This window comes from Lathyrus oleraceus, chromosome 5 (genome assembly GCF_024323335.1).
Source record: "Lathyrus oleraceus cultivar Zhongwan6 chromosome 5, CAAS_Psat_ZW6_1.0, whole genome shotgun sequence".
In the NCBI taxonomy this organism is placed as follows: Eukaryota; Viridiplantae; Streptophyta; class Magnoliopsida; order Fabales; family Fabaceae; genus Lathyrus; species Lathyrus oleraceus.
The window spans coordinates 99,684,102-99,699,947 of record NC_066583.1 but is presented as its reverse complement, the minus strand read 5'-3'; the positions used below and the strand labels follow the sequence as shown (position 1 = coordinate 99,699,947).

The 15,846-nt window shown below is 34.6% G+C and overlaps 1 protein-coding gene across 1 annotated transcript; it reads right to left on the bottom strand.

Annotated features, from left to right (window-relative positions):
• Window positions 1–3,912: 3,912 nt before the first annotated feature.
• Window positions 3,913–15,460, bottom strand: LOC127087917 (mitochondrial carrier protein CoAc1). The gene is made up of 7 exons (XM_051028834.1): window positions 14,895–15,460; window positions 8,727–8,812; window positions 8,439–8,646; window positions 7,416–7,557; window positions 7,040–7,224; window positions 6,773–6,901; window positions 3,913–4,304 (listed from the first exon to the last, which is right to left on the bottom strand). Exons 1-7 carry the CDS (start codon window positions 15,072–15,074, stop codon window positions 4,212–4,214), a joined length of 1,023 nt encoding a protein of 340 aa, XP_050884791.1. The 5' UTR covers window positions 15,075–15,460; the 3' UTR covers window positions 3,913–4,211.
• Window positions 15,461–15,846: the final 386 nt, after the last annotated feature.

Below are 15,846 nucleotides of genomic sequence, written 5' to 3'. Positions count from 1 at the left end.
GATGTGTGATTCAAATCATGCATTTGATCGAGTACTTTTGACTATTTTTTTTTTAGTGATTTCAATAGTCTGATTTGAATGTGTGATTCACTTTTTTTTTTCTTTTATCATTTATTTATTTTATTAATTAATTTTAATTGATTAAATAAATATTTGATAGTTAAAATAAATATTTTAAATAAAAAATCCTTGATCTAAAGTCAAGTGGCCTTTTCAAAATTTACCATCCTCCCATCAATTCCAAATCAACAAAAATCAAACATTGATCCATATCAAGTTTATTTTTCTAAATCAAAATAAAATAACTAATCATTTTCAAACATCTTTCATAAATAAGATGAAAAAGGAATAATTTGTGTCTACCACTATTTTCCCCGATTCTTTAGATACGAGTCGTATATAGGCATTGAAACATAACCTGTACCCGCGGGTACCCACCCGAACCCGCCTCGAAGTTGACGGGGAAAACCCGTTTTGGGTTTGGGTTTTCCCCGATTATAAAATATTGGGACGGATCGGGTAATGAGGATACTAGTACCCACCCCGAACCCTCCCTCGAACCCTCCCCGTTTACTTTATTATGTACATTATTATTTATTTTTGATAATTTAGAATATTAAATAAGTGGCCAATGTTTTGATATTTTGATTCGTATTGATTATTTAAAATATTCGAAATGTATGTATGAATTTTTTTTTAGATTGTTTTATTTTATTATTTGTAATATAACTTGATTTTTAAAAAAATAAATATTTCTATTTAAAAAATTGCTTTTATTAAATGAATGGTGGCGGGACGGGGATACCCGAATCCAACCTGAACCCGTTTGGGACGGGTTTGAGTTTTAATTCTCCACCCCCGTTTGAGTTTGGGGCGGGGAACAGAGATTGTTTGGGAATTCGGGTTTGGGTTTTGGGGAGGTAAAAACCGTCCCCGACCCGCCTCGTTGCCATGCCTAGCCGTATAACTCAATCATCCGAGCATTCATCATCCGTTAAAACTCTTAATTCGATTCATATTGAATCTCTTTCATAATCAAATCTTGAGCGATCTCATTCTTAGAATAAATTAGACGAAAAATGAATAATTCAGTGTATACCTTTTTCTTCCCCAAATACTTGGATACGAGTTGTATAGCTCGATCATTCGAGTATTCGTCTTACATCCAAAAAACCTTTATCATATCTAACCCATTTCACAATTAATTGGATAAAAAGGAACGATTTTGTGTATATCACTATTTTCCCCGATTGTTTGGATATGAGTCATTTAGCTCGATCATCTAAGCATTCGACATCCACTCAAAAACAAACTTCAATCAATCAAACTATATCTTTGTCGCCCCCTAGCGATCGAAAACTTTTTCACAAACGAACATTGTTTAGTCCATTCTACCGTGATACCAACAAACTCTTAAGCCTTCAATTGCAGACATACAAACAACGTTTAACAATTAGAATGCGATCTAAACATTCGTTCACTAAAATTAACCAACAAATGCATGGTTTTTTTACCAAGAACTACGTAGCTTTGAATTCCTCTTCGCACCTGAGGATACGTGGGAGCAAGACCCGCGATCTTGTTAAGCACTCTAATAAAAACGTTTTTGCCACCTTTTCTTTTTCATTCTCAACATTTTAATAACTCGAAGAAAAAAATAACAAAAGCTAACATCATATTCACAAATCTAACTAAATGTTTCTCGTTGAGTACAACGGATGTGAGAGGTGTTAATACATTCCCCTCGCATAATCGACTCTTGATCTCGAATTTCGTTGCGACGATCATTTTCTTTTTCTTTTAAGTGTTTTATTGATATTTTCCCGTTCTTTTTTGAACAAATAAAGTTCGGTGACAACTTTGTTATCATCTTGAGTGTACGAGCGCTCCAAGTAATTTATCACATCGCGACACTAAATTGTCGTCAATACTCTTTATAATGGTTCTCTAGAGTGAAGATAGAGCAAAGTCAATCAACCATCTCTCTATCACAGGTGAGAGATATTGTGGAACCGGCTCTTTCAACTTTCTCCCATGAATTGGAATCCTAAATTCTTTTTTCAATCCCCGCTCTTGAAAACAATTTAAAATATAAATTATAAAATATAAATAAGAATTAAAGTTAAAGATTATTCAACTTAATAAAAAAGAACTACTTACCACTCTATACCATAAGTTGCGAGCAAGGTGTTTCTGATACCGTATTAGAATAGATGTCTCGCATGACCTCCTAGAAAATGATGCAATTGCTAGCTCTTGTTGGGCATCTATCGTCTGTTGAGCTTGTAATGCTCATAGTCTTAGACCTCTACATGAAATAACCTTACCGTCGTGTCCTCAACTACGCACCAATAAAAAAACTAGACAGATTTGAAAAAAAAACATCGAACAGATGACTCTACCTTAAGACCATGGCCTAAAAATTAACATTTTCGGTCAAGTAAAGTTAACCACCGAATGTCTTTAATATAAGACTTTTGATCTTTAATATTTTTGACAATAAACTGAATAACTTAGATCTAAGTTCTCACAAGAACAAGATTAAAAATTGAGTGGATCGGACATCTTACTAGTAAGACCTCCGGTACTAATATTTGGATCGGATAATTTCAATATAAGACATCCAAGAAATTGGATGGACCGAACAACTCCGATGCAAGATGAGACTTTGTTCTATTTTTCTCAACTCCTTACACAAGACTGGACAACTTCAAAACAAATTGAGAAAAAAAAAACAAGAAAATTTTCAAACTTTTCCTTTTATACGAAGGTATAAGATTCAATTTATAGAAAATGTAGGGAGTGGCGTGTGATAAAATTTTCATAAAAGGAGTATATTTATTTCATTTCCTTTCCTCTCATTTTACCTATTTTGGGAACCAATCTGGGCACAGTAGCCTATCTTAAATTAATGAGTAAATTGACTGTCCTTCATTCATTAGTGTTTGACACCACATTGTAGCAATAATTAAATGACCATTGATTAGTATATTTTGTCTTTCTTCTTTGGTTTCGAGGAGCATTCCTGTGGATACAGCACGAAACAACGACAAGTTCAACAAATAAAGTAAAATCTGAAAAATGTACAATTTGGCTCATTCTTTTTATCGTATTCTAGTTTAGCATGAATTTGGAATTCAAAATAAGGTGACCAGCCAGTACTTACTTCTGACCTGTGTTTTCGAGAATAGCGAAGCATTCATGTCCGCAACTGCTAGGCTGTTCCTGTACACGTTCTAAGGAATCCAATGGCAATGTGCAACCAAACATATAATACTCCCATTATTATTTCATTGGTTACATGAAACTGAAATTTAAATTTCAGAAACAGACAATAAATGGCCACATTAAAACAAACAAAAAGAGTGCTACAAAGTGGTCAATACTCCCCAGGTTCATTTTTAAATATCCTTTTTATAAATAAAAAAATATTTATAAAAAAGTCAAATAAATTTATAAAAAATTAAAGGTAAAATAGGAAAAAAAATAATCATTACATAAAAAGTAACAATAATTATTAACTTTCTTGATAGATATAAAAAATTAAAAAATAACACTTAAAAAAAAATAGAAAAAATTGACGGATCATGAGTAAAAAAAAAGTTACAAAGATGTACTAGTATTCATTATCAAAAAAAGAAGTTACAAAAGACATTAGTGAGAGGAAAAGGAAAAAGAAAAATAGGAGACAGGCAGTCAATGACACAACGTGCAAGGAGATACTCACATTTCATTATTTAGGGTATCCCAACACCAACTCACCAGTCAACCCTAATGCTAAATGTAAGTTCAGATGTGTTAAGTTTTGCAAACTTATAATGAAGTCGTGACTTTATTAAACTTTATTCATTTTTGAATATATAGACGAAATGGTAATAATCACTAAAAACTTACACACATAACACAACTGTGTTAGGGTTCAAAACTTTATTAAACTAAAATTTATGTTCATGCAAGCAGCTATTTTGCATCCACAGTTTCTAACAAATCTACAAGTTACAGTCATAAAGTTCAGGAAATAATGAAGTAGCAAGTTGCTGTAACTCTCTAGATGATGTAATAATCAAACTAGAGTATTGATTCCTTTATTCACAATAGTTGCTCTAAAAAATAGTACTAGTTGATTATTTCTATTGGAGACATTCCTATAAACATGAAGTCAGTAGTGGTAAATTCTTGCCATCACGAGCTAGCACCTAAAACTATCCTGCCTAAACTGATTTAGATCTTTGTTGGGATGGTACATCAAGCCATGCCTTCATCATGTCATATGTGGTGAAACTAATTGCAGCTGAAGGAACAATCTGGGAACATTCAAGAGCAAAAATAAAACACAGTTACCTCCAATGAAACGGTTAGGAATGTTGATAAAAAGTTTCAGGAACAAGTCAAAACATAAAAGACTATAATATGGTCGTGTTTTTCAAATTTTAAATGGTACCAAAAACACAAGATTCCAAAGGCAATGCATAATTTATCCAGTTTCTGAAGTTTGTCAAAGAAAACTATCACTATTCACTTAAACAATTGTTTTCAGTCCATGGCTAAAGGGCAAACTGAACAATTGCTATCAAACAGGATTAGTGGCCCAACTTACTTTTAGGCCTAAAGCAAATATTACTTTTAATGTTAAGAAACACTAAGTATAGTTTGAGATTATAATATGAATAAATATATAAATACGCATTAATAAAATAATATGAAGTAGGATTTGAATGCATGACCTAAAATTTAAATTATTGACCTTAATTAATAACTTAGAGGCCTCTTTTGTCCTAAGTTGTTGTTGGGAAACTACCTAGAATTTCCCATAGTCACATTTGCATAAGAGCAAAAACATTAAAGCGCATAAAATTTTTATGACGGAATTTGGCCAATTATGCCTAGTTTTTAAGCCGCAATCTAGACGCACTCAAAGAAATATTTCTCACAATTGCCTTGGTGGAATTTTTCTTCTATTCCTCTATCGGATGGAACTTGCTACTTTGTTAAAAAATTTCTCTTATATTTAGAAATGAAACAAGCACAACTTTTATAGGTAATAAAAAATGCTTATAATTTAAGGAGAGTTTTTCTCCATACATGCCCTTCCTTTATCTTCCCTGAATCCCCGTACCTTTCTTATTTCAACGTGATTATTTTCTTTTATCTTTTTCTTCTTTGTTGACCAACAATCTCTCACTTGAAGATCGATTTTGATCGATCTTCACACCTCGTTCATACAACATCCTTTCTTAGTTTGTTATTCTAGCATGTCGATTGTCACCGCCTTTGTTAACATGTATGTTGGATTCTCACTTCCTTGAATCATGCCCAATGTTAGCATGCCATTCTCAAGCTGAGATTTCATGAAGTGATTACGAAGATCCTTGTGCATTGTTCTCAAATGGAATGCTAAACTCTTTGCCAAATGTATTGCACTCTGAGTATCAATGTACAAAATACTCTTCTCCTATAAACTCAACTCAGTTAACAATATCTGAAGTCATATCAATTTGTTGTAGACTTTGTTAGTGATGCTGACCTCAAAAGAAGTACAACCGACTATATATTTACCAGTGATACTAGTGTGTTAGTTGGATATCGCAGATACAAAAGATCAGCAAAAAAATTGACATGGCTTCAAGGATTGTTAACACAATTGAGTTTCACATAAGGAGAAAAGTGTTTTATATGGTGATAATAAGAGTGCGATACTTTTGGTAAAGAATTCAGCATTCACGTTGATCTTCATTATTACTTCATTAAATCTCAGCTTGAGATGAAGTGTTAACATTGAGTAAGATTCAAGGAAGTGAGAACCCAACAAACATGTTAACAAAGGCGGTGACAATCAACATGCTCAGTTCGCTTGCTAGAATAACATACCGATAATGGTATAAGTAAGGTGTGAAGATCCATTGATCATTGAAACCGGTCTTCAAATGGAAGATTGTTGGTCAACATAGAAGAAAGAGATAAAAGAAAATAAATATCAAGTACAAATAAGGAAGGTACAAGGATGATACAGAGATCTTCAAGAAGGGAATGAATGGAGAGAGGAAGGTAAAAGACGTGTTTCATTAATTTTTAAATATAAGAGCAAAATTCCCACAAATCGCAAATTTCACATGGTAGAGGAAAAGAATAAAATTTCCTGTGACGGAATTGTGAGAAGCATTTAAAGAGAAATGTTTCTTTGGGTATGTAACTAGGTTTTGGGTTTTGTGAGAGAGTGTGAATGTTCTTAAATGCTTTGTATGTTTCCCTTTCATTAAAAGAGGTCTACACTGCCCGGAGACTAAGCATAATTGGCCGAACTCCGTTAATCTGTTATTTTTGCTCTTCCACAAGAAGTTTTGCATAGTTCCTAACCGTTGCCCCATACAACACGTGTATGTTAACTTGAAATATTCATGGGCCAAGGGTGAAGCTTTCTCGACATATAACACCTATGGGCTACTAATTGACTTGCCATATTTATAAAACTTCTACTACTATCTACCACTATAATACAATGACATCAAATTCCAATCCAATTTATTCAAGTCATTTTATGAAAACCAATTATACGGCTGATAAATTTTTGTGCACTTTTACTCTCAAACAGAGGAGTGTGTTATATAAAAATTTGGTGATTGATATATTCCAAAATAGTGAACAGAATAATTTCGGTGCATTTTGGTCTGCTTATGAAAGTTAAAATAGCAAAAGCTAAAGCAAAAATTCATATGTGAAAAGTAGTCTAAAACAAAGCTAACATAAAGTTGGTATATGATCAAGTGAGCATTACCCTTATGTAGTTAATGCTCACGCCTGCAAACAACTGCCTCCACCCTTGATTTCGAACAATCTTTCTGAGTCCATCTAATGTATTCTTGTATCGGGCATCTCCGTTAGCTGCATTTTGCAAGCTCCCAACCTGCACAAAGGAAATATGAGCAAAACCTCCAGAAAGGGAATGAATGCATTGCTAATGCAACATAGGAGTCCATATCGACAAAAAAAGAAGAGGTAAACTAGAAATGAACCAAGGAAAAATATTGAAAAGCTACAGCACCTGCATTTGTCGCTTAACAACATCCAAAGGGTACGTTAAAGTCTGCCCAAACAATCCAGCAAGAGCTCCACAAGAAAGGCGCATCAAAATGGACTTCTGATGTTCTTCAGGAACATGCATCTTCAATTTCTCATAAGTATAGAACTTCAAACCAGCATAGGGAAGAATTCCAGTGAGTGTAGGACCTAATGAAATACAAAGGTGAGATTTACAAGGAATGTACTAAAAATATTGGATAGAGTAGTAAAATGCAAGAGCTGCTAGCTGAGACATGCTATAAGGAAACACATGTTCCACAAGCAAGAACTCCAACAAGAACCAATTATATGATTGTAATGCATAAAGGTTGTATTGGTAAATTCTAGAACACACATACCTACACCTCTATAAAGTCCACGAACTCCAGCTTCCTTATAGGCACTCGTAAGTACACCTTTAATCCCATTATGTACAGGACCTGTAGGTTGAGAATGAACTCCTTTAATACCATCTTTGATACATACTTTTGTGTCCACCACCTGTAAAATTATGCAAATACAACAGAAAGAGTTATAATGAGATTGAAATTTGCATGCAACTTTTTCCTAAAAAAATATCCCCCTCACCACCAAAGCATACAGGTATAAACAGAACATGGTACAGTTTCATCTCAAACAATGGACAATCACTTGTTTCTTACACCCAACTACCAATGCTAGAATCACAATTTGGTAAATGCATGTTGCAATGAAAATCAGAAACAAAAGGGACTACCAATAGAATAATGTAATTGAAAATAGTTCATCAGTTGAAAACCATGTGGACCAAATAATTTGAAAAAACATGACATGTTCCTCAACGAGATTACAAATTAAACTGAACTAATAATCCAAAAGTTTCATATTGTGTGAGTGTGTTGTGTGTGTGTGAACCATGTTGTTTCAGTCTCTCTGATTAAAGCATGCTGAAGCATTCAATGACATTAATCTTTTCTTAGTCCCTCTTTTGAGTTGGGAGACTTAATATTTAAAATCTATCTTTTACTAATCTTGTTTATACGAGTTGTACTATGTTCCTTTGACTAATTAGGATTAAAGGATTAAATGAGAGACAGAATAACGGAAGGGAAACTAAGAGACTTTCATTACTGTACAGGATATCGGTATACTCAAAACACACTATATAACACACTTTCCTATTGATTGAAATTCAAAAGAGTCTCACCGTTTTGGAGTAGATCCCACTAAATAGTGTGGATTCCACATAAATTTGGCTCGCGAGTTTCACCCAATGTAAGGGAGTCTATTGGATAAAAAATATGGTGCTACATGCTAGCTTTTCTCATATAGTATATGTTTTTGTATTAGATGTTACAACAAGTCTATTTCAAGGTTAAAATATGTTTAAAGGAAATCCTTACCTGATAAGCAAGTTTGGTACGGGCAAGATCTAAGGGGTACGTACATAAAACTGAAGTTCCCCCTGCTGCCGAGCCAGCTAAAAGATCAATAGAAGGACCTGTTCCTAAAATGGGGTAATTGTTAAGGATCCAACTTTTATACCGCTCATATGTCATAAAATGTAAGGCAGCATATGGAACAATCCGGATAACACTAGCTCCATTTCCTCTGAAACCAACACATATACATAGGTTTAACAACACATGCATTGTAAACCAAAAAGAAAAAATCATATAATTGAGTCTTACTTATATAATCCTAGAAACCCTTCATGCTTTAGCAACTTATTCATAGATTGGTAAACACCAAGATTATGGAATCCTCCAGTTCTAGTCTGGAAAAAAAATAAAAAAAATGAAGGTTATGCACATACAACAACAATACTAACAGTCAAGCCTTATATGTCACTATTACAAGCCTACAAGATGAACACATAGTCTTGGAGAAAATAAGGTACAAAGAAAGAAACACCAACATTGATTATTGACTATCTATTACGTACATTAGGCCATAGACAACAAGTAAACCTTAAAAGCTGGTATTTCAGTTAATTTTTTTCTTTTGAAAAAGGCTCTAGTACAGGTAGGTTGAAACAGGACAGGGGCAATAAGCTCTGGTCGCCACTTGATGAGTGAGAAGTTCCAAGGATTGCAAATCAAAAACTTCAAGAATCCAGCAAGAGGCGCATAAATCAAGGAGCAGTAACTGATTGACAGTTTGACTTTGACACCTTTAAGACATAACAGAACCAAACAACACTTGGGATATTGTGACTTTACCAAGTGGGAAGAAAACGTTGGGGTTACGTCACCGGAACAAAGGCAGCACCAAAGGACCAGGAATCTGACGATTATGAAGCATGGGAAGATGAAAACTGCTTGGTCAAGTCTTGGCTTCTGGACTCAATGACCAAAGAAACCAGATCTCTCTTCATTCGCTTGGCTACGGCAAAGGAAATTTGGGAAACTGCGAAGGAGACGTACTCTGTCAACCAAGATGCATCAAGAGCATATCAATTGTATCGTGAGGTAATCTCTACTCAACAAAATGGTGGATCTATTATTACATACTTTAGTAAATTGCAGAGGTTATGGCAAGAGTATGATGCTATTAATGATTGTACCATGGAATGCTCTAAAGATATCGAGAAGCATAACAAGATGGTTAATTCCCAACGAGTTTATGTATTTTTAGCCGGCCTGGATTCACATTTGGATGGAGTTCGTGGCCGTATCCTTGCTACCAGTCCACTCCCAAATATTCAATCAGTTTATGCAACTGTTTGTGCTGAAGCAAATCGCCAAGATGCTATGCTTGGTAGTGAACCTACTGAGGGGTCTGTTTTTGCTGTCAAGAAGTACCCTAAGAAAGGAGTTCGTAAGTGTACCCACTGTAATGGTGATAATCATGTAGTGGAAGCATGTTTTAAACTCCATGGATATCCAGATTGGCATCCAAAAGGAAAAATTAATTCCAGTAACAAGGCAGAAAATATGAAGAGCCATAATTCTACAGCTGCTGGATTTGTAACCAAGTCAGGTATATCTAACTCTGCTCTTAATTTTTCTGTTGTTACTAGGGGTAGAGATTGGATAATCGATACAGGTGCTACTGACCATATGACTTGTGATCGTCATGTATTTACTAATTTTTCCTCTGGTGGTTCTAATTCTAAAACTATCATTGTTAATGCCAATGGAGTCGCATCTCCTATTGAAGGTGTGGGTACTGTATTCCTCTCACCCTCATTATCCATACCCGATGTCTTATTTGTTCCTACTTTGAATTGTAACCTTCTCTCTGTCAGCATATTAACCAAATCACATTCTTGTGTTGCTATGTTTTACCCTACTCATTGTCTTTTTCAGAATATATACACCAAGGAGAAGATTGGCAGTGGTAGACAAAGTGAAGGACTGTATTATCTTGAAAATGTTTCCCAACAAACCCATAAGGGAGCATTGGCCCATATTGCAAGTGATCATATACAAGATAAAAATAAAAAGGAAATTTGGCTATGGCATAGACGATTGGGACACCCATCTTTTAGTTATTTAAAGAAATTGTTTCCATCACTATTTCATAAATGCAATATTTCGGATTTTCTTTGTGAAACTTGTGTTCTTGCAAAAAGTCATCGTGCTGTTTATCCTTTAAGCAATAAAAAAACTGATTTTCCTTTTTCGTTAGTACACACAGATGTCTGGGGCCCTGCTCCACAATCTACGCATAATGGGAAAAAATGGTTTATCAGTTTTGTTGATGATTGTACTCGGGTAATTTGGGTGTATTTGCTAAAACATAAAAGTGATGTGTATGATGTGTTTCGTTCCTTTCATCAAATGATAGTTACACAATTTAACACAAGTATAAAAGTCATTAGATCTGATAATGGAGGGGAATACTTTAAAATGGAATTAATGGAATTCATGAACTCTAAAGGCATTTTGCATCAAACTACATGTCCTTACTCGCCCCAACAAAACGGAGTGGCTGAGAGGAAAAATAGACATCTATTAGAAGTGACAAGATCACTCTTAATAGAAGGTAATGTTCCATCTCATTTGTGGGGCGAGGCTGTGAACTCCGCCGTTTATTTGATTAATCGAACCCCTTCTAGCGTGCTTAACTTTAGAAGACCTTTAGATGTGTTGTCTGATCATTGTGCTCTTCCTTCCATTTTTTATTTACTTCCTCATGTTTTTGGATGTGTTATATATGTGCACTTACACCCACATCAACGTACAAAGCTTGAAGAACGAGCTATTAAATGTGTCTTTGTTGGGTATGGATCAACTCAAAAAGGTTATTTTGCCTATCATCCCACATCAAAGAAATTTTATATTTCTATGGATGTGACATTTCATGAAGATAATTTTTTTTATGTCGATTCTCCACTTCAGGGGGGGGAATGAAAATGAAGTGCAGCATCATGATGTTAGTTTGTTTGACATTTCAAATGTAAAATTATCTTGTAAGGATCATTCTGCAGGAAGTGAGCCAGCCTTAAATATGGACACTCCATTTTTAGGTAATACAGTGTCTTCCGATCATATCCAACTTGCTCAATCTTCTCCACAGGTTCAACATGGCTCTTCAGAGGTATCTCTTAATCCTATCTTTGATAATACACATATAGATGAAGTTGATCTTGTTGTTGATTCTGAAATTGAGTCTTGTTTGCATGAAACTGATCATGAAATTGATCCTTGTTTACATGACACCACCATCACACCTAACACCGAGTCAACTACCGTCAAATATATCTTCCATCCCGTTCTAACCGTGGTCAACCTCCTGTTAGATATGAACCAAACCTTCAGTCCAAAATTAAATATCCCATTAGTAATTATGTGTCATCTCACAAGTTATCTCGGTCATATAAATCATTTGTATCTCAATTATCTTCAATTTCTATTCCTAGTAATGTGCAGGAAGCTTTGGCAGATCCTAAATGGACGAAAGCAATGGTTGAGGAGATGACAGCTTTAGAAAAGAACAACACTTGGGATATTGTGACTTTACCAAGTGGGAAGAAAACAGTGGGGTGCAGATGGGTTTTTACAATAAAACACAAGGCTGATGGAAGCATTGAGAGGTATAAAGCTCGGCTAGTTGCTAAAGGTTACACTCAGTCTTATGGTGTAGATTGTCAAGAGACGTTTGCGCCGGTAGCCAAGCTCAACACTGTAAGAATACTTTTGTCAATAGCAGTAAATCAAGATTGGCCTCTTCTACAATTTGATGTAAAAAATGCTTTCTTACATGGAGAAATTTTGAAAGAAATTTATATGGATTCTCCACCAGGTATGACAGATTCCATGATAGATTCAAATGGAATGAAGGTTTGTAAATTAAAGAAAGCTCTATATGGATTAAAACAATCCCCAAGAGTACGGTTTGGAAGGTTCACTAAGTCTATGAAGGCTTTTGGCTATAAAACAAGTAACTATGATCATACCTTATTTTTAAAGAAAGGAGAAGGTAAAATTACAGTCTTAATTATCTATGTAGATGATATGATAGTTACAGGAAATGACCAAGATGAGATTTCTAGTTTGTAAAGATATCTTGCATCTGAATTTGAGATGAAACAACTTGGAAACCTCAAATATTTTTTGGGTATTGAAGTAGCTAGATCAAAACATGGTATTTTTCTATGTCAAAGAAAGTATACTATTGACTTATTATCTGAAACTGGGTTGCTTGGGTGTAAACCAGTTGATACCCCAATTGAACAAAATCACATGCTTTTTCAATGTTCAAATTCAGCTAGCATAGACCGAGAGAGGTACCAGAGGCTAGTGGGAAAATTAATTTATTTGTCTCATACACGTCCTAATATTACCTATGCAGTAAATGTTGTTAGCCAATTTATGCATGATCCACGCAAGCCTCATATGGATGCCGTTGAGAGGATTTTGAGATATTTGAAGTCTACTCCCGGAAAAGGAATTTTATTCTCAAATCATGGAAACTTAAAGGTTGAAGGGTACACCGACGCTGATTGGGCAGAGTCCAAAAATGATAGAAGGTCTACCTCCGGTTACTTTACGTTTGTAGGAGGAAATCTTGTAACCTGGAGGAGTAAAAAGCAACCGGTAGTAGCAAGATCTAGTGCTGAAGCAGAATTTAGAGGCATGGCTCTTGCGGTATGTGAACTTTTGTGGGTACGAAATGTTTTATCAGATTTGGGCTTTAAATCTAACGAAGCTTTGCGTTTGTACTGTGATAATACATCAGCAATACCAATTGCTCATAATCCTGTGCAACATGATAGAACAAAACATGTAGAGATTGATAGACATTTCATCAAAGAGAAGCTTGAAGCTGGAATAATTTCCTTTCCCTTTGTAAGATCTGAATTGCAGTTAGCTGATGTTCTCACCAAAAGAGTGGCAAGCAGAGTATTCAATGAATCATTATTCAAGTTGGGAATGTGTGATATCCATGCACCAACTTGAGTGGGGGTGTTAGAATATGTCAAATATTTTGTGTTAGCTAAATTAAGCAATAAAATATCATGTTAGCTGTAAAATATTATGTGTTAGCTAAATTAGGAAATCAAATATTATGCTTGCTGTAAATTAGTCAATTGTACAGTGTGATAATTGTTAGCTGTCATTCCCTTAATAGAAGAGGAATTATAGGGGCTCTTGTGTATATATATGTACTACAATACAATATGAATAATATAAGAAATTATTCTCTGAAACTGTTCTATATCTGATCTTGTTCTCCACATTCAACGACCACTCGACATAGTTGTTGTCGTCAAGTCGTTCAGGGGTTAGCGCATCATGCATCTGGATCGCAGCGGAAGAATTGGATTTCTCCGATTTATTATTCTCGGAAGAAGCCATCAAAAATTATCCAAAGAAACTAACAAGTACCGATTCCTATATTGTAGAGAGGAAGTCGGTGTAACTCTGATACCATATAGAACAGTTTCAGAGAATAATTTCTTATATTATTCATATTGTATTGTAGTACATATATATACACAAGAGCCCCTATAATTCATCTTCTATTAAGGGAATGACAGCTAACAATTATCACACTGTACAATTGACTAATTTACGGCCAATATAATATTTGATTTCCTAATTTAGCTAACACATAATATTTTACAGCTAACATGATATTTTATTGTCTAATTTAGCTAACACAGAATATTTGACATATTCTAACAATAGCATCACTACATGTATATCCTATTTCTAGTAAATCCTCTCCCCTTTACTCTCCGTAAATGACTCCCTCCGTTTCAAAATGAATGTTGTTTTAGAGAAAAAAAATTGTTTCAAAATGAATGTCATTCTCACTATTCTTACTTTTCAATGTAGTAATGATTACTCTTTTTCCAATTGTATTCTTTAATTATTACTCTACACACTATTTCCAACACATTAATAAAGTTAATTTAGTAAAAATACAATCCAATGTCTCATGAGAATATTATTGAATTCCTTAATCTGACTGCAAAAACTTTAAACAACATTCATTCATTTTGAAGTCATTTTGAAATGGAGGGAGTAATATATTTGAATATATTCATGCAAAAGGTAGTTGACCAATACATTCAAAAATTAATTGTAGAAGTAAGAGCTTCAAATTTAGCTTCAAGTTCTACACAATAAATGTAAAACATCCGAACAAGTCAAATTAATTTTACACCCACGGAATCAATTGTACCCACAGAATCAATTTCAACTTCTCTAAAGAAAGAATATCATGATACATTTTCTATCACAAGTAATCCACACATTTCCCATTATCAATATCAATCTATAAAGGGTGAATTATGATCCCTAAATCATGTTAGTAAAAAATCTCTCTGAAATTTCGCCATTAGACTATTAGAGAAAAACAAATTAATGGAAGAAAGAGTAAGGAATTGGAAAAATGCGGTATACCTGCCAGAGAATCTTGACCCGTTCTAGAGGTGCAACAGAGCTCTTAGAAAGCGCACCAGCGAATCCACCAGCAATCAACTCCTTAACATAAACAGGAACACGATCCAAACTAGATCCATCCCTCTTAATGGATGCATTTTGCACCAAACCAGCCAACTTCGAACCTTGAGAAGAATCCATTTTCCAAATTTGATTTAAACCTAAGAATCGGCTTAAAAAAACCCGAAGAATCGGCTATGTTCACAAGCCAATCGGATTGAGGATCAATTAGATTCATCAACAAACCGAAAACGAGTTTTTCAATCACAACAATAACCTAAGATCGATGACGATTTCAATAGAGGAGGAGAACGAGTATAGGGGAAGAGGAAGAGATACCCGTTCTCCTTTGGTTTTAGGTTTTGTTGTTGTGATTTGATTTTGATTCGATTTCGTTACATTTTGTAGTCAGTTATGTGTTCGTTGCACTTGCCGATTTTGTTTCGGCAATTATGGCGTATCTTTCGTATGAGACTGACGTGGGAGTAACGATGTGCCTATTTATTCGCTTTCGGCGTAGTACCTCACATGATATCTGATTTGTCCACGTTTATTCAACCGCAAAATTAAAATACTATCACTAGTACAATGACATTATCAGAAGTTAGGACTACCTATCTAATAATGTGAAATCAACACGTACACCATTCACTACAAGAGTTTATATCTTTTTTTAAATAAGTCAAGTCTGACTAACAAAGGTAATAAAAAGTCATTCTTTAAAAACTTTAAATATAAAATTATTTATTTAATTTTAATAAATTTTCAACAAAGATGTAGAGGTGGCAAATGGGCATGCCCGCTCCGTTTAGGTCCGCCCCGCAAAAACCCACAAAAAAACGGGGCGATCATAGTTGAGGATGCGATCCTAAAACTTAGATCCGCCCCGCAAAAAAGTGAGGGCGGGGCGGGG